This window comes from Plectropomus leopardus, chromosome 11 (genome assembly GCF_026936395.1).
Source record: "Plectropomus leopardus strain MGB_pleo_1.0 chromosome 11, ASM2693639v1, whole genome shotgun sequence".
Taxonomy (NCBI): domain Eukaryota; kingdom Metazoa; phylum Chordata; class Actinopteri; order Perciformes; family Serranidae; genus Plectropomus; species Plectropomus leopardus.
The window spans coordinates 10,193,554-10,219,228 of NC_142186.1; the positions used below are offsets into that span (position 1 = coordinate 10,193,554).

At 42.6% G+C, this 25,675-nt stretch overlaps 1 protein-coding gene and 2 long non-coding RNA genes across 5 annotated transcripts in view; all 3 read right to left on the reverse strand.

Annotated features, from left to right (window-relative positions):
• The window catches only part of LOC148188203 (uncharacterized), a 38,264-nt gene extending 36,744 nt beyond the window's left edge, over positions 1-1,520 (reverse strand). Inside the window, exons 1-2 of the long non-coding RNA XR_015778052.1 lie at positions 1,285-1,520; positions 710-895 (exon numbers count right to left, since the gene is read on the reverse strand). This is a non-coding gene — a long non-coding RNA (uncharacterized LOC148188203). The remainder of the gene's footprint in view (positions 1-709; positions 896-1,284) is intronic.
• Positions 1,521-4,219: 2,699 nt separating this feature from the next.
• On the reverse strand, positions 4,220-7,368 carry LOC148188204 (uncharacterized). 2 transcript variants are annotated; one of them, XR_015778054.1, is made up of 3 exons: positions 6,997-7,368; positions 5,800-5,924; positions 4,220-5,012 (listed from the first exon to the last, which is right to left on the reverse strand). It is a non-coding gene; the product is annotated as an uncharacterized LOC148188204 (long non-coding RNA). The 2 variants fall into 2 exon arrangements; XR_015778055.1 differs by having other exon boundaries at positions 5,800-5,927.
• Positions 7,369-11,433: 4,065 nt separating this feature from the next.
• LOC121946175 (teashirt homolog 1-like) overlaps positions 11,434-25,675 on the reverse strand; it is a 41,092-nt gene continuing 26,850 nt past the window's right edge. For both annotated transcript variants that reach the window (XM_042490644.2, XM_042490643.2), the window contains exon 3: positions 11,434-16,279. In XM_042490644.2, coding sequence (XP_042346578.2) covers positions 12,738-16,279 — 3,542 coding nt within the window. In that variant the 3' untranslated portion in view covers positions 11,434-12,737. The remainder of the gene's footprint in view (positions 16,280-25,675) is intronic.

The following is a 25,675-nucleotide window of genomic DNA, read 5'->3' on the forward strand; positions in this document are numbered from 1 at the left end:
ATGTCCCTGATAAATGTTGATCATGTAACCTGAGTGTAACCTTTTCCTTGTAGAAGGGAATACATGTTGCTGATCCTGGGTTTAGTATCTGAAGTATCTAACTCTGGGGCTCTCATAAATGGAATACACCTGAGATCTACGAGTCATCCTTACATCAGGTTAACTCAGTTATCTATGTACACTAAATTTCTAAGTTGGAAAGGAGATTGGACAGCAGCAGACTACAAGAGAGATGAAAATACCTACAGCCTACACAAAATAAACACAACCACTGACTTACAAAAAATAGAAAAAAATATCTTAAGGTGAAAGGATAATTTTGTCCTGTTCATTTCCCTTCAAAACACAATAATAAAAAATATAATCATAATATTCACTCAAGGCAAAACTTAAACTCAGTAACACAGAAATAAGATTAATCACAAATAAACATCAACCACACTTTGCTGTAAATTAGAAATTAGTGTTCAACACCTGAATTTTTCTCACAAATCAAATGTGCCTCTATTGGACCAAAATGCTCTAATTTACAGTTATTAGTTCTTTATAGTCTAATTTCCTTTAACAGCCACTTAAATTCCCTTAAGGTCAATAATCTCCTTTAATCTCTAGTTTCTTTGTTTAAATGTTCCTTTTATGTTATTTATCAACTTTGAGTTTCCTTACGAAATCAGTTATAGTCATTCTTGGGCCCAAAACAAAAAATTACCTGAGATCTCCATGAAAAAATGCAAATGGGGTGCAATCCTCCTTGATTGGATCCCCTTTAATTCAGTTCCTACGGCCTTCAGGTCACGATGAGGCATCCATGAGCAACAGTGACAGTCTGGATGGAAGACCAAGCAGCTCCGCCATGTTGCAGACCACAGATTGAATCATCCATCAAAAAAAGAGCCTGCACACAAGTGTGCACAACAGTTATTGTATTGTCTGAATGTCCTTGTTTAACTGTCAATTTCTGAAAGTTTCTTTTTTCTTTATTCGTTACCTTCTCCTCATAATTTTTTAAAGAAATCAAGCAAATTCGCTCAGGTGTAAAAGTTACATTACGTGAAAAGTACATAAACACATTTAGGCTGACTTTGAACAACACAATGCTGACCGTGTTAAGCAGCTAAAAACTCATCACCATCAGCTATGTCTTCTTTACATCACACAGACATTATATAGTGAATGGTTTTAGCTTTCACCAAACATTTTCAGGTAAAGTAACAGACAGTTAAATTCTCTCTGAACAGCTAGGCTACTTGATGCTAACTCGCTAGCCGCAGGCAGCTAACTCACCTGGATATTTAGGAAGGAAACGGCAGCCGGAGTTTCTCCCGAAGTTGTCTTACATAGCCACCCAGCAGCTTGCAGTTTCCGCTCTCTCTCACTCTCTGGCAACACGCCAGCTCCACTCAGTTTATACCTCTGTAAAAAACAGTTTCTGACCATAAACATGTTGCGTCTGTTGCATTAACTGAGAGGAAACTAGACCAAACGCGTCTCTGCCGTCATCTCTACCTGTGAGGCGTTTAGGGAACATCTACATACTGGAGCGTTACACAAAACCTAGGTTACACTGTGAGGCATTTAAGGAACACCTGTAAATTATCGAGTCTGAAAAATAACCAGGGTAACAATCAGTTTTGTTGTCATAGTTATTTGTTAGACACATAGGTGTTTTGCAGGTGGAGAGAGCACAGAGTTGCAGATTGCATTTTTAATAGAGAGTCAAAGATAATTGGGTCTTACATTTAAATGTATAATAACATACCTGTTTTATCAGGCTTGTTTGTAACCTTTAAGACTTTGTTTTAATTTGATGCTTGTGACTGGTTTATCGCAGCAGTCTCAAGACAAGGCCATAGTGATTACAACATAAAGAAAGGAGATGGAAGAAGTATTCAGATCATTTACTTAAGTAAAAGTACCAATACCACCCCGTGATAATACTCTATTATAATTACAAGTCCTGCATTGAAAAGCACAAACATCTTTAAGAAACAGACATGCATCCAAAAAAACACCCCTAAAACTCAAAATAATTTAAATTAATAAGAAAAAATCCCCCAAACTCAAAATTTTAATTAATACAAAACACCAAAAAAATCTAATTAAAAAATAAAAGAAAAAAACAACAACCAAAAACCTCAAAATTATTTGAAATAAAATAGGAAAAACAACCCAAAACTCAAAAATATTTTTAATAAAGTAGAAAAACAAATTCATAAATTTTTATCGAAATATTTGGCGATTGATTCATTCATTGGCGAGTAATTCATTAATCAACTAACTGTTGCAGCTGTACTTGTATAATCTTTTTGGTAATTTAATTTGCGACAAAACATCATATCAACATATTTTATTAACTCCTCTGTTTTTTATGCAAAAATCTTTATTTGTGAAGAAAGTAAACTGTCACATAAATGTAATGAAGTACAATATTTGCCTCTAAAATGTAGTAGAGTAAAAGTTAGTAGCATGAAAAGAACAGACCCAAGTAAAGCACAAGTACCTCAAATTCTTACTTAGGTACACTACTTGAGTAAATGAACATCATAACGTTCCACCACTGAGTATAAAGGCATGAAGGAAATTGGACCATGAAACTGTTCAAACTGCAAGACAAATTTTTTACCACCACCTAACTGTCCAAGAGTCAATAGTTGATTGTGTAGGTGCGTAATGAAGCTCAGTGATCTCTCCCAAACTGCAAGTCAAATAGCAAGCGATTGGGATGAATTCACACACTGTTTGACCAGCTTTAGGGTTCATGGCAACAAGATGAGATGAAATTAATATTTCTCATCAAGCACAAGCATTAAAACAGTAATATCAATGGACAGGTGACCTACAGGCATATAAGACCTCCAGATCCACATCCATGTCCGCTCGGGGTGAGGCCTGTCCAGAAAAAGGCCCAGAGGGCCCATACTGAACCTCACAGTCATGTCTAATTTTGGTTACTGAGGCAACGGCAGGGATTAGGAGCGTGATGAGGGAGGGGCTCCTCTAACAAGACTGGTCATATGCATAATTCATGTAAACGAGCCAGGAGGGGGGGGGGCAGGAGTAGTTGATGCGTGATGAGCACTTTCCAAAGACACTCACAGTAATTCACAAATAACAGTAAATCCTAACCATGAGCTAATTGATATTACATTCATATTTACTAATTTGTAAAACATCAACACACACATGCACATTTATCAAGAACACTGGCCATAATCTGTCCATATGTGCCTTTATAGCCACACCTATTTACTGATTCACTAAAATGCACCATCTCACACACAAACACATCAACATATAACACATCTAATTAACGCTTTACTCACTGAAGCAAAAATCATGTGAAGCTGATGAGAAGCGGTGTCAGCGGTGCTTTAACACCACGCTGCAGCTAGTGCTCGGAAAACAATCCCATCCAATGGAATGACAGAGGGTCATGTCAACGATATTAGTCATTTTCACTCACGAACAGATGTCTTAAGGGACAAGATTATGGCTGTGATTTCACTGTGACTCAACATGCATATCACCAAAGTGTGAATGTGCGTGTGTGTGTGTTGGTGCGTGTTAGAGCCCGGGTGTCTGTATTAGTGAATTTGAATGCACTTGTTTATGTATATGTTGCTTCTCAGTGGACATGACAAATGTGTCGCCCCTTCAGTGTGTGCAACACCAAGATGCTGCCATCCACCGCCCCTCGAAACACACACACACACACACACACACACACACACACACTCTGCCACCTCTGCGCCCTCGCTCTCCTCTCCCAACCCCCAACCCCCCCCCACCTGCATAATAACCCCCCTCTGTCTTCACTGCCAGAGCGCCCATGTCCAAACCAAACACAACAGATCAACAACTCGGCATGCAGATCGTGTCACAGGATAAATTATGCGCAGCGTGTCAGCTTCATACGTGGGCTCTCGGCTGGCTGTCCGTGACATGTGTCAGGGTGCCCCTGCATCTCCGCTGTGCAACGCTAATGACGTGATGCTGGGTTAGCCTCCCGTGCACCCCACCCCGCCCCCCCTCTCCGCCTGCCCTCAACCACCCCAACCCTTCTACCCCTTCACCCACTCGCCTACCACCCCCCACCCATCATGCGACGATGAGACAGTGTGTCACCTCCAGAAGGGCGGAAGGAGAAAAAACTCAGGTTTTAAGCGGATAAAGATGGACAGCAGTGTCTGGTCCAGTGTGAGAGTGTGGGGGTTGATGACTGAGGGCCTTTAAATAGAAGAGTTTGACCAACACTGCCAACAAGATTATTAAATACCCGTCTTTAATGCATCAAATATACTGAAATTTACGCTTAAAATATTTCAAACAATGTTTTTCCCCTTCTAAACTGCTATATATAAAATTTAAAAAAAAGAAAAATGAAACCAAGGAATCATTACATAATATATTTAACTGTCAATAATGATAATAATTTTCTTTTTCATTCAGAGGCATACGTCACCAAACCAAATGCCAAAGGCCAGTATCAACTCTGTATATCGGTCCAACCCTTTTACATACGCAACACGACATGCAAGACCTTTTTAAAACAATTTACCGGTCTCCCCTTCCACCCTCCCTCCCCTCAATTCTCCAACTTCTCTTCCTGCTCAAGATGGTGCATTTTTTATTTATGCCCTCCTTTTTTTTGTTTTTAGTCTTTGTATGCAAATCCTGTCTGACTTGTCTGAATTATGTGTGTCTGTCCGGGAGCCTCTGTGATTCGGAGTGACTGAGGATTGCACACACGGTGATTGCATCCACTGGGCCTACTCTGAGCCTTGCATAAGTAATTGAGATGTCAGTATGTGTTCTCATATTCCCACAACAAAACTGTAGGAAAACATGCACTGTTGAAGGTCATTTGAATAATTCCTTAATGGAAGGGAGGCCTTGTTTTTCGGGATGCATGAAAAAGCAAATGTCAATGATCAAAATCAAGCAGCATCATATCTCACGGAGGCAGCACTGATTCCTGGAGCACTTCACCCTCTATCTCCTTCTCTTTCTCTCTGAAAAGATAGATAAGGGATAAGTGTCTTTGTGCATATCAAACACAACACAAGCCACTTTTTCTCAAGGGTCTTTTTGAAACACAAATTGGTTTTGAGACATTTTCCGTGTTGACCTCTTTGATTTGAAATAGGAAATGACAGGGACATGGTAGTTCTCATATTCAGAAAACCACTGGGAGGTCAATGACTGAATCATACATATACACACTGGATAATAGGGAATATGTCATTAATCTTTCATATATGGATGGTTATTGTAGCTATAGACATGTCCCCAGGTGATCACGCAAATAGAGATAGATTAGGTGATATGCAGACAGAGAGGTGTACATAAAAAAATATGTAGCAGATATGTTTAAAGAATTTATATCAACATGCACGGTTTATTATATGTATAAATGAAAGAAATGAAGAAATAAAAGATACACAATAAATAAACCACCCCAAAAAAGAAAAAAAAAGGATAAAAGGAAAAAAAAATTACAGTGCAGTGTCAGGAGAGAATGGATGGGTATCGCGTCTTGTTTTGTAAAACCACATCCCTCATCCACTGAGATGGAGGAAACATTTCATCCCCCCTGTATTCTTTGTGTTTTGTCCGGGCTTGTGATGGATGAAGGGCCTGGCGACACACACCTGCAGTTCTCATCCACCACCACATCATAACTAAAGGCTTGGCAGACTCAGATGATCTCCTACATCCGTTAGCCTGCTGCTGTCAAACACCATCATTCTCCAAAGACAACTCTGTCACATCAACCCTCCCACCACAAAATGAACCCACCTTGATGAAAGAGTGCTGCGTGTCCATCAAAGAAACACAAATACACTGCTACTGACACCAGCTGGAGTGCTGCTCTCTCGGTTCCAGAGGCATGAGTATCACACTGGTGCCTGAAATGACGTAGTCTTCTTCAGTGTGTATGAATCAGAGACAGGCAAATGAATACATGAGTGTTAATAAATATGAATCTTTTTTGTAAACATGTGAGCAGACTGCAATGGACCTCATCAAGTTACCTGTGTAGTTAATTCAAGACACCACAATAGGAGGGTTAGTTAACCCTCTGACACCTGGAGCGATATCACCTTTCTTGTGCTGTTTTCAGATGCCTATCCCAAGTATTTAGACCTTTGAAATTGGTTTGATTTCAATACAAACATGAGCAACTTGGCAAGAAATGCCCTGCAAATTCCAAGAAATTAGCAGATTTAGAATTTTTTTTTTTTTTTATAAAAGCTAGGGGAAATTTCTATGAGGAACTAATTATAGTAATTACAAATTTAAAATTATTTTACAGAATATTAACTTTTTTAAGCAGTTTTTTTCAGGCCATTTTTCTGTTGTTGTTTTTAATTTTCCTGTTTGATTTTTTCTTGTACTTTTCACAAATTTCTTTTTTATTTCTGGGTTATTTCTGCTTAAGCTGATCATTGCCTTCTTTTTGTGTGCTTTTTTTTTTTTTTAAGAAATCAAGCCAATTGGCTCAGGTTTCAAAGGACTAAAGGTAAACTCTCAGATTTGTTGTTGAAAAAATGGGTTAACTTCAGAATGACATGTATTTTAACATCCTTTTTAAAGTACCATATGTGTTGTGTAAATGTAAAATATACAGAGTTAAATATATCAACCCTTGGGAGACAGTTCTTGGAAGAACCCTTTGCAGAGCCTACATGCAAAATTATATACAATCTAGGAAACCTTTGATAGAGCAAGGAAGTCCTGCACACTGTCATCTACGCTTGCAATAATCATAAATTAACTGAGAATATAGCCTCTCTGCAGAGAGTTTCATCAGGTCATTTAAAATATTTAAAAATACAAAATATTTTTTCTGAAAACTCATGTAATATCATTTGATAAGGGGAGTAACAACAAATAAATAACTGGGGGAAAAAAGGGAAAAGACAAGTAAAGTAAGTTATATAAATGAAAGCTGTGATTTATTTACAAAAGAAATAGGGGGGCCCAGTAGCTCACCTGGTGTGTGTGCCTCACAAAGGCTGTGTTCTTGTTGCAGTGGCTGCAGGTTAGATTCCAACCTTGGTCCTTTGCTACATGTAATTGCACCTCTCACTCCCTTTCATGCTGTACTATCTAATGAAGGCTAAAAAACCCAATTTATAGCCATAAAACATGTACAAAAGTCTTCAAAAATGTTACAAAAATCTTCTTTCTTTAAAAGAAAGTGGCACTTCATTTAACTATAAACAATTCCACCAAAACATTTAACACACTCCCTCCAAAAGACAGCAAAGGTCACTGAGTTCTGTGCATTACAGCATTAGTTCCTTCAGTCTTTAATCCGACACACAGCAACAATGCTGCCAAACTGAGCCACTGGCACCGACATTTAGCTTCTTTAGACCTTGTTTGCTCCATGCTCCTGATGAGCAGATAAAGCACAGGTGTGCTCAATCACTCTCTGCAAGGTGAGGAGGAGGGTGGCACCTGGAGAAGCACACACACACACACACACACGCACGCACATAAAGAAACAGGAAACAAGCACAGAAAAAAGCACACCCACCTCTTCACCCTTAACAAATATCCTAATGAAGGTCTGCACCGAAACGTTGTTCCCAATAAATTTCTGATTGTTGCAAGTGTAAAAAATGGTGTGCAGGAGTTCTTTGCTCTCATCTGGTTGGCCCATGATCTTCTCCTACACACCCGTCGACTTACAGGTGTGCCAAGGTTTTGCTTTTTGAGGTAATCTTTGTTAAAGTTAGAGGAGAACACCTCCAAAATTGATGATTACAAGTTGTTTTTTTCTATTCAAATCAAATTAAATTAAATTACATTTAGACAACTTAAAAAATGAAGGCTGTCTGGATACTAACTCTGTTTTTTTAAAGTTAAAACAAATAGTTTATTTTTACAGTCGGAAAGTTCAATCAGGATCTCTGAACATGAGCTACCCTCTCAAATGTAGAAACCAGAGAAGAAAGTCTCAAACTTGTGATGTCATAAAGTCTGGAGCTGCTACATAGATAATGAATCAGAGCCTGATTTTGTGGACCCACAGTTTGTTTATTTTCTTTTTTCATGCCCAAATGACCTTTATTATGTTGTAGTGTTCTGAAACAGAAAATGTACGCATGTACTCAGAAAATTCCCCTTGCTGCTCTCTGTGTCAGAACATCTTTTCCAATTCATTGTCTATGGAGCAGCTCCAGACTATATACTGTACCCTATGACATCACAAATTTGAGTTTTAGCACTCAAGTTTTTGGATTGGGGAGGGAGTTGTTCATTTTTATCAATATTTTTGGGCTGTCTTAGACCACTGGAATAGCATGTATGAATTTTGAAATGGGTGAAGTTTCCCTTTAATTTATCTGGAGATGAGCCATTAAGGACCCAGATTTTGTGAGCACCCTAACATTAAGTGTGAGTTGCCAAACTTATGTCTGCTGTTATGAGAAAAGAGATGAATAAATATGAATTGTGGTATTGTATATACCCATTTCCAGTGCCTGTGAACTGTACACTGTCTCAAAAATTTAAAGCACCTCCTAAACAGAACCTGTTTTGGTTACTGTGTATATGGAAAGCAGAATTGTAACAGATCATGTGCATTTTAAAATACAAAACTGAGTAACATAATTGAATTAAGCCTACAAACTGACTTAAATCAACATAAAAATAGACTGAGGCAGGTATCTTGTGCAAAAATGTGAATACTGATAACTTCTTCCTGAATGGAATCTCCACAATGAGGAGTTTTATCAGGATCCAAACAGATTTCTCCGACTTTAGTTTCTGATCCAGTGCAAAGGCTCTCAGTCGTCGTTGTCGTTGTCGCTTTGTTTGCTGATTTTCTGTCAGACATTGTTTGTTTGGTTTGAGGTATTTTGGAAGGGTATTAAACTATACGTCGGAGTTCTGTGCAAAGTTGGAGGTTTTATAGACATGCGTGCCAGGATCCTCAGTAGGAGCTTTGTCTTTGTTTTCGACAATGATCGTCATGCCGCTATCATATACAAACAGGGAACAAGTACCATGAACATATAAAGCCTAACAAAAGACTTGTCTGAAACCACAGGTGTGAGCATGTGTTTGCACTGAGCATACACACATTGAGAGTAATAACACACCTTGAAGCTTTAGAGGTGAACATCAGAAGCATTGGGATCAACATGCCCTCTCTCTCTCTGTGACTCCAAAGTGACACCTCCATTATTGTCTCACAGGTGACACAAATATACTCAGTATACTTGATGTAATGTATAGAATCAGAGTGTGAAGTAGAGTACACACTCTCATGCAAACACCAATACACCCTCTTTCTATCTCGGCAGAGGCAGATGCGAGTTATGCAGGTTAATACCTCCTCCCCGTTTTCCCACCAGCCCAGGTAATTTTGTTATTCCGTTTGTGCCCTCTGTCTACACCCACCCCTGTCTGCTGTACATAATGGTCCCAGCCCTGAGAGGAAGCAGGCATTTACTTATACAAAACCTTGAGGAAATCCCTACCAATCCTCAGGGCTCACGTTCAGCAGCGCCCAAAACACAAAGGCTATGCAAATCTGCCCAGCCTGCGTTTATCTACCCTCGGTTTCCGTTTGCACCACGGGAACCAGCATTGTGCCGTGCGTGGCGATTATCGCATGTAATTTACATAGAATACGCACAGGAAACAGTGCACTGATCTCTAACAAAGCAGGAAAGAGTCTCTATCGGCTCAGCAGCTATCTGACGGCACAGCAAAATTACAGGTTTAGCTGTGGGGTATTAAACCTACAAGGTGTTTTTTTATTTCTGGTGTGCAGGGAACACTATCTCCTCCAAATGTTGCTTGTTTATCTGCCTTGTTTGTTTTATAACCCAACTCTAGCAGCCCCCTTTTTCCGAGGAAGCTGCATCTTCAGCCGGGGCTAATCTGCCCTCTGCCTGTGTTTCCTTTGTCACTGAATCCATGTATCAACACAGCGAGGTGCAGCCAGATCGAGGAGGTGTGTAATTGCACAAAGACACTCACGCTAATATAGCCGGGAGAGCGAGTGTGTGTGACTGACTCAGCCGACACGAGACACGTTGTGAGTGTGAGGAATGGAAGTCATAACACTGCAGCATGGCGTCATCCATACAAAGGCTGGCACTGTAAGTACTCTATCAGAAACTTGAGACATGAGGGCGAGATGAGAGATCAAATTCCTGATGCAGACGCTTCACCTGCAGGGCTGCCTGAGGAAGAAAACCCCACAACTTGCTGGGCGGTCATCCAGAGGTCACTGAACACAATGACTTACTTTCAGCTCTCACCAAAGCTAAGTGTTCAAGCTATGGTGAACACTGAAAGAAGTCATAACATAGAACACAACAAAGCAAAGAGAGCTTGAAAAAGTGGCTAAAAAAGCTGCGGCCGAAGTGAAACAGAGGATATTGACGTACTTAGGTGATGTAGAAGCTGCTTGATTACCCGAAAAGGTGAGGACATCTTCTGTCATGCTCTGCAAGCAACTATGCAAACAAACATTTCAGAGATGGAAACAAATTAAATGAAGTGGAAAGGGAAATGGCAGTGGTTTTCTGCATAGTTTGTGACTAACCTTAGACCATAACGAGCTAGCTGCGGGAACCCTAACCCCCTAACCCTAACCTCTTTATCTGTAGAATACTGATAAAATACAGATACTGAAAATTTGGTATTTACTGTACACATGTCCTTAAGACTCTGGCTCTGATCGATGATACAAAAAGCTTTAAAAAGCAAATTTAAATGATACATTTTACAGTTACACTCCTCCACTGCCCCATCCCCAAAAAATATCAATGTCACTTTTTCAAGGCATAGTGTTAAGATATGCAGTATTTTCTTGTTATCAGTGATGCAGTTGATCACAGAAGACGACAGCTTCCTCGTGTATCAAATGAACAGCTGTGTTCATCATTGGTTGGTACAGTGTGGCTAGTCAGGAGGCTATATCAAGAAGAACAGACACCCATCTGATTTTGTTCCAAGAAGACAGGCAAAAGTACACTGCCGTCATTAATATAACACTGATTCTTTGAGAACGGGCCCTCCAAAGGCCAGTCACAAGCCTAGCATGAGTTCCGTACAGTACAATAGACACCCTTACAGGCTTATCATCCCCGTCATCTTCGTCATTATAATAATCATCGGCAGTATGATGCGGCCCAGTCATCAGTTATGAGTATGACACAAGTGACTTTTCTTTTCTCTTAAAATTTTCGAACACAAAAGCAGGTCTGTTGCAGAATAACATTTGAAATCTCACCTCTCAATTCAAACGCTTAACCAAATAAAAAAATCCTGTTACACTGTTAGGATTTACTTGGGTGTGATTGCTTTAATCTGCCGCAAAGCAAATTATGCTACAGAGCGAGACTTTGTACATGCTGAGTTTGGTACACCACCATGACAAATGAACACGCAACCACAAATGTATGACTGTTAACAACTGCTTTGGGGTTTATTTTACAATTGAGAAAGAAATGAAACAAACTAATCGGTGCTAAAAAGTTTTTTTTTCTTTTTTTTTTTACAATATTGTCGATAAAACATTGAAATGTATAGTCATTGTGCATCGCTTATTTATTTTCCACACCATTTCATGCATCAAATTGGATGCAAGTATAATTAAAATCATTTCTGTAAACCAAGCCAGAGAAGCTAAATTTGTATTTTCTTTAAAAAAAGGACATTTTGTAGCTCTACAGCATATATCTATATACACCATCTGTTTTTATTTTTTATCATTTTTGTATATAAAATGACAATATAAAAGTTAGAGAATGCACACACCTTAAGATACAAAGAATGTTGAGCCGTTTCAAATGGTAAGATATGTCTGATGGAGTACTGACATTTTCACTGGTAATCATTTACATGTAACGGACTGTTCTCTTTACAGTTGAATAAAGCGACACAATTTAGAAAGAGAATGTTGTAACAAACCATACAACTGGAAAATTGCTATAAGGTGATACTTCACAACAAGGAAAAAGTTTTTTGAGCAAACTTGCATACTGACGGCCATTCATTTTTCACTGATTGACTCGTAACCAGAAGCAGCATTTCAGTTTTTCCAAATGTTCACGTGATCTTTTTTCTAATACACTGACAGATTTATGAGCAGGCCATTCGTCATCAGAAACATTGCAGTGACAGGAACCCAAAAAGGAGAAAGGGGGGAAATGATAATCCTCAATATTTTAAAAATCAATCTGATTTTGACAAATGCAAGATATTTCAAAACATGTTCTCTTTACAATTCAAAATTCAACTGTCTAAGGTGCTACTTCAGTCTTTCAGGGTATTCTTTCATTCTTTTGGTGTATACATTTAATTTTCACCTTCTTCATATCAAGTATTATACAGTTTTCTCTTCCACCAATTCTTTTTCCACTCACCACTTTTACCATTGAAGCAGTAGTTGTATTTTTGCCATGAAAAGATTAAAATCTTGTGTTTAACCTTGATTCACTAAAATACATGCACAGATCAGACAAATAGCATATAAATATATTACAAAATAAGTGTAAAAAAGCTTGGCAAAACAAAAACAAATCAACATGAAAAGACATGGTCCAGTCAGGCAGTTATCACAACAAAAAATAATAAGACCGTTTTTTTTTTTCTGGCGGCTCAGTTCGGCCCAGTGCAGTAACTGTGAACAATGTCATTTTAGTGCAATGAAATTCTAGTCAGTTCCACAGCTGTCAGTCTCTACGCTCAGCTCTAGACCCCGTTTAAACCTTCTCCATTTTGTCTAGCTTCTCCAGTTTCTCCAAAGCAGTGACAAACACCAGGTGGTCCTCTGGAGACTTGCCGTGGGTCTTGCTGAGGTGCAGTTTGACTGCGTGTTTGCTGACGAATGTCCGATTGCAAAGTCTGCACTGGTACACAGAGCCTGTGTCATCCTCTGCCGTGGTCAAGGCTGACAGGGGGCTGCCGAATGTCATTTTGTCTGTGATCACCTTTGAGGCAGCCTGCTGCTCCCGAAGGTGCTCAGCTGACAGTTTGGACAGGTCCTTCAAGCTGAAGCCCAGGTGAGACTCCAGGTGGCTGATGTAGGAGGAGGGAGTCCTGAACTGGGAGGCACAGTCACCACAGAGGAACACAGGCTGGCACGAGTCCATGTTCTTGAGAAACTTGGTGCCCCCAGTCCGTCTCAGCTGGTACTTGACATTAGCCAGCCAGTGGGATATGGTGGTCATGGAGAGGCCTGTGAACTTACAGATGTGGACCCTTTCCTGGGGGCCCAGGTCAGTCATGGCGTAGCGACCTTCTGAGGTCTCCCTCAGACTGGAGGCAAACTGGGCCTGAAGGATGAGGAGGTGCTGGGGATTCCAGTTGGATTGCCTCCCTTTCCTCTTCTGCACTGGGGAGAGGTCCTCGAGGGCGTCCTCAAATGCACTGCCGTCTGCGTCCGACTTCTCTGAAATGGAGGAGGGAGTTGAAGATTTGGGCGTCAGTCTTCCAGTGAGGTTCTTGACCATATCGGAAATGTCCATGAGAGCATTTTCTCTCAGAGGAGAGGAGACTGAGTCAGGGAGGGAGATGAGGGGTTTGTTACCATTTACACTACTATTGGTCAATAGTACACTGCTGCTGTTGTTGTTGTTGTTATTGTTGCTGTTAATGGTGGACTTATTTTTACTCAGGTCTATTGGCTGGTCACTGTTTTCATATATAGGATAGTGGTTGACAGGCTCAGCTGGCTTGCCCTGAGGAGTTGGGTTAAAAGCTGGCTTATCCATCATGCTGTTGCTGATTTTATAAAGCATAGATAGTGGGTCTGCAGCTGGGCTTACGGGTTTGGAGGCCTTACCCAGGTGCGTGTTCATGATTGACTGGAGTGCGCTGAGAGGATTGATGAATGGACTTTCCGGTGAGTGATCGGTGATGATGCCAAGACTGTTGCCATTAGTTACTGGAGATTGGCACGCCTCAGAGCTGTTCTTTGAATGGTTGGTGTGGCCATCAACGAGGCTCTCTTTAGGCTCCTTCTTGCAGATGAGCTCTGAATCTACACTGCCTGGACTGCTACTTCTCATACCCGATGGTTTACCTACAGACAGGTCATTCGGAGATGCCAATTGTTCTCTCTGCTCTCTCAGTGCAGGAGAGGGGGATTTTACTAATGACGGGGGCCGGCATCGTTCCAGGCTCACCATCTTCTCCTCCTTTTCTTTCTTCACAGTGGCAGCTTTCCCAGTCACTTTCTCCACTAGCTCCTCCATGGCAGTGACGTTGCTCCTGAGGGGGGTAGGGGAGGAAGGGCTCCGAGGTGAGTGGATGACTGAGTTGGGATCATTTACCAGGCCTCGTAGCCCACTGTTAAACATTGGCTGCATCTGGACACTTTGGACCATTGGGGGTAAGACAGTAGCAGAGCTCTTCATGGCGCCCTGCAGCTGATAGGCCGCATGAATGCTAGAGTAGCCACCCCATGTGGGTGTGCCTGTCTGGGCTTTGCTGATGGCACTGGATACTGTGTTCTCAAGGGATTTTAGAATATCTAACCCTCCTTTAGGTGCCTCCTCCAGATCTTCTTCTCTAAGGTATTTATATGATGTGGCGTCAGACTCAGATTTCTCACCTGAATCATCTCTTTCCTCCTTGATTTTTCTCTCCACTGGCTCACCACTTTCAACCTTTTCATCCTCAACTCCTTCCCTCTTTTCCTCTGAGCCAGAGGAGAGGGCGGGGGATACCGGCTGGGACTTAACACCACTGGGAACAGGAAGTCTGGTGGTGGTCGGTGGCAGTGGGATAGACTGAATCTTCTCTTCCACCACTGGATCAAACACCAGCTGTTTGCCCTTCTTGGACGCAGAATTTGTAACCTTCAAAAAGTGACCAGTAACCATCATATGGGCAGTTAGCTGTTGCAGTGTATCATGGGAGCTCCCGCACTCCATGCATTTGAGGATCTGGGCTTTACGAGCTTCAAACTGCCATGTGTAGCTGGCGCCATTCTGGTAGCCATAGCGGTTGTTAGGTGTTACATAGGGGTTAGCTGCAGATTTTGCATCTTTGCCAACATCCCCAAGGGATACACTCCCACCACCACCACTACCAGCATGGAGAGAGTCCGGGGAGCATGGCGATACTATAGCATCTTGAATAGCTCGTTTTTTAGCTGAAGTGGGCACCAGTTTAGTGGCCAAGGCTGGCACTGGTTCTTTGAGAGGCACTTTCTGGTAATGCTTGGTCTTGATCATATGAACACTAAGATCTTGCAGAGACTCAAATGAGTGGCCACAGTACATGCACTTCAGCACCTTCTGGGCATCCTCTTTCCCCTCCATCTCCATCAGAGAGCGCTTACGTGGTTTGGACCAGCGCTTTCCCTGATCCTCCTCTTTGTCCTTGTTGTCATCTCTATAGTGGCCCGTCTCATTCATGTGGACTGTTAAACCCACCAGCGTGTCGTAGGCAGCGCTGCAGTCTTTGCAGCGAAACTTGCTTGCACCAGTGAAAACAGAACCATACAGCTTGTTGTTCTGCCGGTAGAGCTGCACTGTGCTGAAGAGACTGGGCTCTGGTAAAAGGTGGTAGGGGGTCTGCTGAAGAGTTTTGGCAAGTGCTGCCTGGTGCCAGTCATAGGCTACACCACTACCATTACTAGCCCCACCACTGCTGCTCCCACTGCAGCTGGTTGCACTGTGGCTGCTAACAGAACTAGCAGCTGTGCCATTGGTATTGCCACTCGTGCTGCCTGTGTGGTTGACAGTGGTGCTGGAGCTCCTGCCGTTATGGTGACTGCTAGTCAAGTTGACGGCACTGCTCTTGTTTGTGGTTGTAGTCGTGGAGACAGAAGCGGTAGGGGTGGGCTCTGGAGTGGTGAGGGCACTGTTGACACTGCCAGCTGCAGCAGGCTTGGATTTCATGATGTCCATTGTGATGCTGGACCAAGAGGCATCTGAGATGAGGTTTGCATAGACGGCTTTCATCTGTGCCAGGCTATCCTGGAAAGAGAGGCCGTTGTTGGGGCGGAAGGGCAAAGCCGTGCCTTCCCTCTCCTGACCGTCCCTGGAAGAGGTGCTCTTGAAGTCTGTCAGTCGGTCACTGGCATCACTGAGCGGGGACCCGTATCCAGCATCAGGGTTGGTGCCGTTGCTGAGCGGAGAGTCTCTGTAACTAGGCGGCTGGCCTCCGTCCACATCTTCCTCTTCCTCGTTGCACAGAAACTCAGTGTCCTGGCCATCTAATGAGAGGCCGTCATCCTGCAGGTGCTCTTCCTCATCATGAACGTCTGCCTTAAGCTCGTCCTCGGGCATGTACGCTGGAGAGAATGAGAGCAAGAGAGTAGACAAAAAAGAGGAGAAAATAGGAGAATAAAAAAGAGGTCAGCTCAGTGAAATTAAAGATTTAGAGCCCACCAACAGGACCACTGTCAAAATAACATGGAATGAATACTCAATGATGGGAAATGTAGGCTTTTACTCTCATCCGTTGTTGGTGTGTGTATGTGTCCGTATGCATGCATGCATGGATTTGTGTGTATTTCGCACACATGTGGCTCTGAAAGCCAGTGGTGAAAAAAGCCTCCAAGGGAAAAATAAATCACTGAGCTTCTGACAGTTGTCCTTTTCCTTCCCAACTCCCTATTCCTCCACACATGCCTCATGTTCCCCAGGAAATGACTGGCTGTTTGGCCTTGTTAGCCAGCTGCATGCTTGCATGTTTAACTCCCCCTGTTTCTCTTTTCTTTCTCTCTTTCCAGAGCTTTATTGCCTTTCACTCATCCAGTCAGTGAAGTTCAGCTCCTCACATGCTCAGGTTATGCAACTGATTAGGGGGGGGGGAAACAAAACACTAATTTGGAGATACTGCAGCTTTTCCTAAACCCTCTCTGAAGAGCTGAAGGTCACTGTCATTTGAGCTATTAGGCAGGAACTGGCAAAACAATGGTACTTGGAGTGACAATGCCACAATGACTGCTGAAGGAAGGAGTCTGGGGCATTTTGAAAAATACTACTGCTGTCCTGTGATCCAAAATGGCATGGACACAGCTTAGCAAAAAGACAGATTAAAAGAGGAGAGGGAACTAAAGAAGGCTGAGATCTATCAGGTAAAATGCACAAAGGCAGATGAGACAGAAGGATAGACCATGTGTACGTAATGTAAGTATAAGTGTGTTCGCGTGCTAGGGAAGACACAGCAAGCATCAGTAAGTAGGAGAGACAGGAGGTGGTTAGAGGGAGAACAAGTGAATGAAAAGACGATGGTGCGGCGGAGAAAGAAAAGTGAGCAGGAGGTGGTGGGTTTGGTGGGCGGGGAGACGGGGTGTAAGAGAAAAGGGAGACAGAAGAGGGAGAGAGAGAGAGGGTGAGGGAGGCAGGGAGACAGGAAAGACGGCCCCCTAGCTTCTTCCTTTATCTCCTTCCTGCACGGTGAGATGTGTGTCCTAGATGCCAGTATCAGTCTCTCCTGATGAAACAGATGTGCTGTCAGCTTCAAACGGCACGCTAACCTGTCATATCATAATCTAAGTGGACATAATACCTGATATATATACACTGGCAACATTTACTGCTGCCTGAGAGGAGATGGGTGGAGGAGGTGGGGGAGGTGAGCAGCTGCACCGTCGACTGTGACTGCGCGATGATGTGCATGTGTGTGCGTGTGAGTGCCTCGGTAAGTGCCTGTTTGCCCGCATGCTCACCTCCCCATGCCTATGTGTGTACTTTACGCACTCTGCAGCTCATGCATGTTTGCTCTTACAGTGCAAACCCGAAGCCACCGACCATAATATTGCCTATAAGTCTGAGTTCGCTGTGTGCTACTGATACACCCTTCTCCAAATGAGCAACATACTCCCCTAACGCCTGACAGGATTTCAGTGAAATGAGAGCACTACAGGAGAACCTGGCTGCGCTTCAATCCCACTGACAGACTGAGACCGAGACAGTTTCTAAAACTCCTGAAAATCCCTAACACAGCAGATTAGCATTATGTGCTGTACTCTCTACAACACATCTGCAGAGTGTCTTCTGTTACAGTGCCTTCCCCCTCGCTAACCCGCTTCAAGAACAGGAGGCTATCAATATATATCAGCCATTTAATATACAAAGCATCCTGCAGAAACGGCTATCCGTTCTTCATGAGCCCACACTAACAGTGCAAACATACAGTAGGAATTACCTATGTGAGTCACTCGCAATGGCTGCAGCCAAAAAATAGCTAAACCCCGATAGCTGGCAGTGCTTAATACACACACATACACACACACACACACACACACACACACACACACACACACACACAGACAGCAGGAATGAGAAGCAGCAGATCAGAAATATCACTGTGTGAGTGACAAAACAGACTGCAGCAGGGAGGGGCTTCGAACAATGAGCAGGTCGCCAGGGAACCCTTTGACGATCCCTGTCAATCAATGCCTGTCCTGCCATGTTGTCATGGAAACAACAAAGAGGGAGATATCAAAAGCACACAGACAAAAGACTGGCAGAGACAGACATCTGTAAAAATCACAGGCAGCAAGTGGACGGTTTCGCAAACCATAAATGTACAATATTAGTGATGAAACGTTCGTCTGAAATAAATGATCCCCCTCGTCTCTTTTGAGTTGCTGCATCCATTCTGACAGGATGCTAAAAATCTGAAGCACAAGGAAAAATATTAAGAGCCACACATCAACTCTATCTCTTTCAACTTGAAGATGTGTGATTCTGACGGGCGACCAGATTAAGCTCCTTCTCTCATCCTGGACGCACATATGCAGAGCAACACCAGCAGCAAAGGGGCGGGCTCGGGAAGGGGCAGGGCTGGCGTGCCGTCCCTGGCGGTTTGGTTTGCCGAGCGGGTGATGGCTGTGAGCAGGGCCATCTGCACGGGCGCCAAAGCGCCTGTCACTTTTGCTCGGGGACGTGCCGCCATCAAGGAGACAGGCGGCAGCGTGGCCAGGATAGCACTGCAGACTCACTGTCAGAAACAGCAGCGATCAAGCCCGCCACCAGCCATGCCAGATCACCAACAATACACACCGTGGAAGCAAGAATTAGCATTCAAGTGCACTGATCTCACAATACCTACACATATGGTTAATACACTGTAACAAAAAGGGGATCTAAAATATGTAAAGTACCAAAAAGGGTTGTAGGAGCCCCTTTGGATGTTATAAAGAGCCTTTTTTAAAAATGCAGAATGCACAAATGGATTGGCACTTTATAGTTCTATAAAAAAAGGTGTTATCAAAGGTTTTCATGTCTCAGGCTACCAAATATATTTTGAGAGAGAGACCTTTATTTTATTAGGGATAAGAGCTCAAGTGTGTTTTGTTCTCTCCTGCCTCATTTATTATTATTCTTATTTAAATAAGAGAGTTCCTGAAGGACTACCACAACTAAAGCACCCATGAAGCACCTATTCTGATTTGTACCTAGTATATAAAGACTGCAGATTTTGCATTTGCAATCTGTGCTCAGGTTTAACACTAGTTCTCACAGATTTTAAGCAGAAAGGGAGACACTTTGACATGATGTTTTTCTGATGGAAAGACTGCGGTGAACGCCCTCGACACAAAACTGGGCCTCACAACGGGACAACATTATCGACCTAAGTACAGATCATCTCCAAAGCATTCCTCCCTCACACACGGCTTAACTTTGTGTATGACTTGATTTTTGTAAACGATACCAAATGAAATACAACCAGCGGACACGTCAGCGTTTTGGCAAGGAGCTGAGTAGAAACATATCACTCCTTTTTCAAAACTTCTGCTATCTTCTCCGCCCCCTTTTCCGCCTTCTCCCTTTGCTTTGCTGTGAGTCTGCCGGTTGTTAAATCAATAAAACTCTCTGTCAGGCTCGTGGAGCTTCACCATTTGGCCGATGTCAAAGCCAAACAAACCAGATAAGAAAAGGCAGAGAGGCGATGAAACGAGAGAGAGGAAAAAGAAGGGGATGAAACCAGTCAGGCTCCCCACCCTCACCACCACCAGCCCCATTTCTCCAACACCCCTCCTTCTATTTATTTACACACATTTCTTTATTTATTTGATGTGAGTTTGGGAAGAGGGGGCAATCACGGCAGTCATTTGCGGCACTAATGTCCAATCACAGGCCCCTTCACTCATGTGATTTAGGCAGTGTAGGAGTGGGTTCGCAGCAGAGAATGGTCGGGAGGGGGTAGGCGGTGGGTGTGGGGGGGCCGAGGCCGTTTAGGCCGGCCCCTAATAGGAAACTGGCAGTCTTATTCCTTCCCCAGATTCTGTTTGTCACCCCGCTCTCCATTACGTGCCTCTCAACCCTGATGGCTTTGGACAGGAGCTGATCAAAAAGCCATCGCTTGACCTACACGCCGTGGCAGAACGAGACTCGCACCCTGCACAGGGAGAGTGGGAGAGAGGGAGATGAGATAGACGAGGCGAGGGGGGGTGAGTAGGAGGGGTGTATGTCAGTGTATGTGTGGAAAGGAGGAAGAGTGCGGCGGCGGTGAGGAGGGAGGGAGAAATGAGGAGGGAGGAGGGGGGGGTGATAGCTCTCGGACCGGGACAAGAGGGCTGTAAATAAAATGACATTATTATTTCCTCTGTCCCGTCATGTAGAAAAGCCAATTATGGTAATGCTGCTGCCGGCGTGTCAGAGGGAATGCTGGGATGTGCTTCCCGTGAAGCGGCTAACATGAGAGCAATGCCCTGATCAGGAACACAGGCCTCAGTTTGACAAGAGACTGTACAGATAGGGAGAAGAAGAAAGAGAGAGAGAGAGAAAACAAGAGAGAGGAGGAGATACGAAGCTAACAGCAAAGCTGCATCTAGGCCTTGTTTGAGATAAATATGAAGCTATCTGCAGAAGATTATTTTGAAATATTAAGTTTTGGGGATCCACATTCTGAAAAGGGGCAAAGTTTATTTGCACTATTTACTTGATTTTATCCTGATCACATTTCATTATCATTGCTACTGTTGCATATTTAAAGCATTTCAGTTGTAAAAAATAAAAAAAAAACCTAAAAAAAAAAAAACCATGAGGAGGCATTCCATACAGAATCACATTAAGTGCAGCTCCACGATATGAAAATGATTGAGAAGGCCTAACCTAAGAAAAAGCTATCAACCTGAAAAGTTCAGGAGTTCATGAATTATACTCTGTCACACCTCAAAATTTGACGAGATGAATTATGCAAAGACGACGGCGAGAGAGCCGGATATTGAGGGTGAAGGCGATCATTTACGTTAGAAGCTAATTCGTTCTCATCTCATCTCAGGCTTCTCCAGGTATCCCGTTCTCAAAAAAATTCCTCCTACGCTTGATAGGGGGACTCTCCTTAAAATAATTCCTCGGCTACCTTTTTCTCCTTTCACTCCCCTCCATCACCCCCTCTTTCTCTCTTTTGCTCCCACCCTCCTCCTCCACCTCCTCCTCTCTCCAGCCTTGCTCACATGCCCACATGGGCCCCTCCCAAGCGGAATAATGGGAGCATATGGCCTAGGCAGCACCTACAGGGCCTTAAATAACTGCTGCAGCATTCCAGCTCGCTGTACCAATTTATCTCTCACCCCCACACACACACACACACACACACACCCTCCTCTCTACCCCATTTCAAAACACTTCTAGCCTGAGTTGAGCTCAGCAGACAGCGGGCGGATGGGACATGTTGTTCTTGAGACACACAGCTACATTATGGACTGACGTAGAAAGTGGTGTGAATGTGAATAAGTGCTGTGCAAACAGGATTAGTGGTAAAATTCTGTATTATTGATATTCATTGAGTCAACCGGCAGTCTTTCCGGTGATGGTTTGCGCCGGTGGCTCCGTGCAAACACTTCAAGTCATGTTGAGTTACAGTTGGCCTGTAGCATTATGTAAAGTTACAGCGCTGATGTTTTAGAGAGCAGTTTGTTAGTGTGTTTTGCCTTGCAAGCAGGACAGCAATGTTGGATTGCCTGCCATTCTGAGGCCCATATATGGACAACTAGGGCTGCAACTAAGGATTACTTTCATTAGTAATTAATCTATTGATTATTTTATCAATTGATCGATTAGTTGTTTGGTTTATAAAATGTCAGAAAATGATGAAAAATGTCAACTGTTTCCCAAAGCCCAAGATGAGGTCAACAGAGGTCGTGTTTTGTCACCAAACTTTTTCACTGTCAAAGAAGAGAAGAAAAAGAAAGAGAGTTACCAAAAAAAAACCCAAACAGAGAGTATTTACATTTAAGAAGCTTGAATCAGAGAACCTTTTTTTGTAAAAAAAAAAGACTTATCAATTATCAAATAAGTTAATAATTATTTAAATGGTTTACAACTAATTAATTAACCGACTAACTATTGCAGATCTATTGACAACTGCTGGCCAAACAGAGATTGGGAAGTAATCCTCCTGGACTTTGAAAGGCTGGTTTGGTAAAAATGCAAGTTCAGGTTCAATGTCTTCATCAGCTAATGCGATTGTATCACCATTATGGGGAAAAGTCACAGCACTGATGTTTTAGAGAGCAGTTAGTTAGTCTGTTTTGCCTTGAAAGCAAGATGGCAATGTTGGATTGCCTGCCAGTCTGTGGCCCAAATCTGTACAACTAACCCTGCAACAAAGGATTATTTTATTGATTAATCACATAGTTGTTAGGTCCATAAAAAGTCTGAATGTGATGATAAGTCCAAAGCCCAAGATGAGGTTCTCAAATGTCTTGTTTTGTCCAAAAACCAAAGATACTCATTGTACTGTCCTGGAGGAGCAAAGAAACCAATAAATATTCATATATAAGAAGCTGGAATCAGATAAATTTGAACTATTTAAACTGATTTATAGATTATCAAATAAGTAATAACATTTACTCCTTCTCCACCAAATAAGCTCTAAAAGCTTGGTGCTACCAATAAAATCAAGGATATGTAATCAATGGAGGGCATTGCACAATGCGCAATTTGAAGTAAACAGTAGAAGCAAAATCACAGATAACATTGTTTACTGATGACCTTTAGTTCTGTTATTGTAGATATTTGTTTTAAAAAAAGCATGAGCCAACTATTAATGAGACCACTGTATACTCTTTTTTCCATTGTCATGGTTCGCGCTTTAGGTAAAGGAAAACCTGCTCTTTTTTGGTTCTAGCTGGGAACCAACTTTTTGGGGGCTAAACCATTTTATTTTTGGTCAAAATGCTACAGTTCAGGTTCAATGTCTTTATCAGCTAACACCTTTTTTAATCACCATTTTGGGGAAGACATTGATTATCTACGTGAACATTGAATAAAATCGTCAGCTAAATAACCAACTGTGCACACTTCTGAAAAGTAAGGTGGGTCAGAGGTCAGGCAGGTAGCCCGTGCTAAGCTGGTTCAGGTCTCACTCCCATGTAAATAAGTCAATATGACGCACAGACATGCTTCTCTCTGACCTCCACAGATATGGATTGATGGGAGGTCTATGTGTGAGAGTATTTTTGCATACTATGATAATGAACGGGCAGGTGTAAAATCCAGGAGGCAAGTGGGCAGGTTTAGGTGTGTAAGTATGTGTGTGTATGTGTGTGTGTGGTAAGTGAGAGAGAGTGAGTGTGAAAGGTGCTGCTGTTTTATTTATAGAGCAAGCGCTATTTATACCCAACTCAAAGATCAGTTCAGAGAAGCAGCTTGTGGGCCACAGCCAAGATCACTCTCCATTACTGTGCATGCACAAAACCAAGTCACACTAACACACAAACACACACAAACACACACAAACACACACACACACACACACACACACACACACACACACACACTCACGCATACTAAAGCTGAGGCTGCAAGCACAATCCGCTTTTTACACATGCATGCAGTAACAACACAGGGAGACATTTACAGTATATGCAGCCGCGTGTTAGTTGGTGAAGGGGTGGAGGAGGATGGGGAGGCGCTGGGGGGGGGGGTCTGAGCCCACACTGACTGACTGAGTGTTCTTCATGGAGTACAGCAGGCTTTAACATGCTGGGGGATCAATACAGTGAACCAGCGCCAATCGATTGCAATTCATCTGGCCCTTTTTTTTTTTTTAAATTTCATTCTCACCCACTCACACTGCGCACTGAGCTGCTGCTGCTGTCCTGCGAGGCAGCAATACATAAATAAACATTCGCGCACATATGCATACACATGAACATATAAACACAATAACACGCGCACACACCTGAATGGCTGGAACGATTGCACCCTCCGTGCAAACGCGGGTTCAATAAACCCCCGTATGGAATTTATTTATTTTTATTGAGCATATCAGCCCATCCTGGTCTTCTCTGCATAACAAGGCCTGTATAATTAAACCATAAATTTCAGTGTGCTCCTTTAATTACCACAGACAATGTCAGGAGGCAGCAGAGTAAACAAATGGCTTTGAAGTGAGCAAGAAAAAAAAAACGCTTCGACACAGCAATGGAGAAGCTGTTCATTTTGGTTGGGATGTTGTTGCACTTGAAAAGGATGAAATGTTCAAAAGAGTGTACGTGCATGGGGAGTACAGTATGTATTTTTTTTTCTCTTCCCCCTCCTGCCTTTTCTAAGAATGCTTTTGAGGGATGCAGGTTTGCGGTAGAAGGTGGGGAGGAATAATCAGTAGAAATGTAACGCTGCGAGCATGACGATGTGCAAATATGTATATTTGGATGAGCAAGGCACGCTTGCACTAACTAATAAAGTATGTTAGGAAGTGTGTGTGTGTGTTTAAGCATTTGTTTTTCCTGAACACACTGGCACAGGTTTGTTTTTGTATGTAATTTATTGGGTGCCAGGGGTTTGTGTCCCTCTTGACCATGACTGGAGACATCTGTGTGTCTTATACACTATATATGTGCCAGTGTGTGTCTGTGTGTGTATTGTGTGCGTGTGTGTACGCTTTAGGTCAATGTCAACACACAGACCTGCTTCCCAGCAGCTTAGCTAATTACACAAGAGCCCTGAAGGCCACTTAGAACAGGTTAGCTAATTAACAAACAGGCTGATTGCAGATTAATTGAGAGGTGTTCCTAATCTTCACCCCTAAACGCAATGACAAATGCTAACTGGCGCTAATTAGGCTGGTATGGAGAGCCGAGAGTGGAGGTTGTATTTACAGTTACCGTCGCTCATATGGACGTGTGGCTTATATCCAGCTGGCTTTTAAAGAACTGCCAAGCAAATAAAACTTCAGCGGAAGTGCTCGGATGCAAAAGTGTGAACGAGACAGTTTCATCAGCAGACTTTTTCAGCTCCTAACAATCCAGACAATCTAGTTTAAAATTAGTTTGTGAATTAGCTCTTTGATATTGTTAGAACTTCTATTCTTATCATTATTAAATTTGGTGGTTAAAGCAGAGATTTTGTTTATCGCTGCTTGCAATTTTATCTGTTAGAAGTTGTCAAAATATTGATTTATTGATACATATCAATTTTTAATATTTTATTAGCGTTTCAATACTAAGTTTTCACAGTATTGACACTATTGATACTACTTTCTTGCTCTGTCTTCACAGACACACACACACACACACACACACACACACACACACACAAACCGCTGCGGTATCTTCATAGCCTCCGCTCTTCTTACTCACTCACAGTGCTCTTTTTGTCACTGTTCTCATTATCGAGTTTGCATACAGGCTTTTGTGGCACACTTTTGTTTGGGTTTTACTTTCTTTTCTTTGCATTTCAAATGTGTGACAATCTAAGAGGCTTTTGAATATGTGCGCCACAAG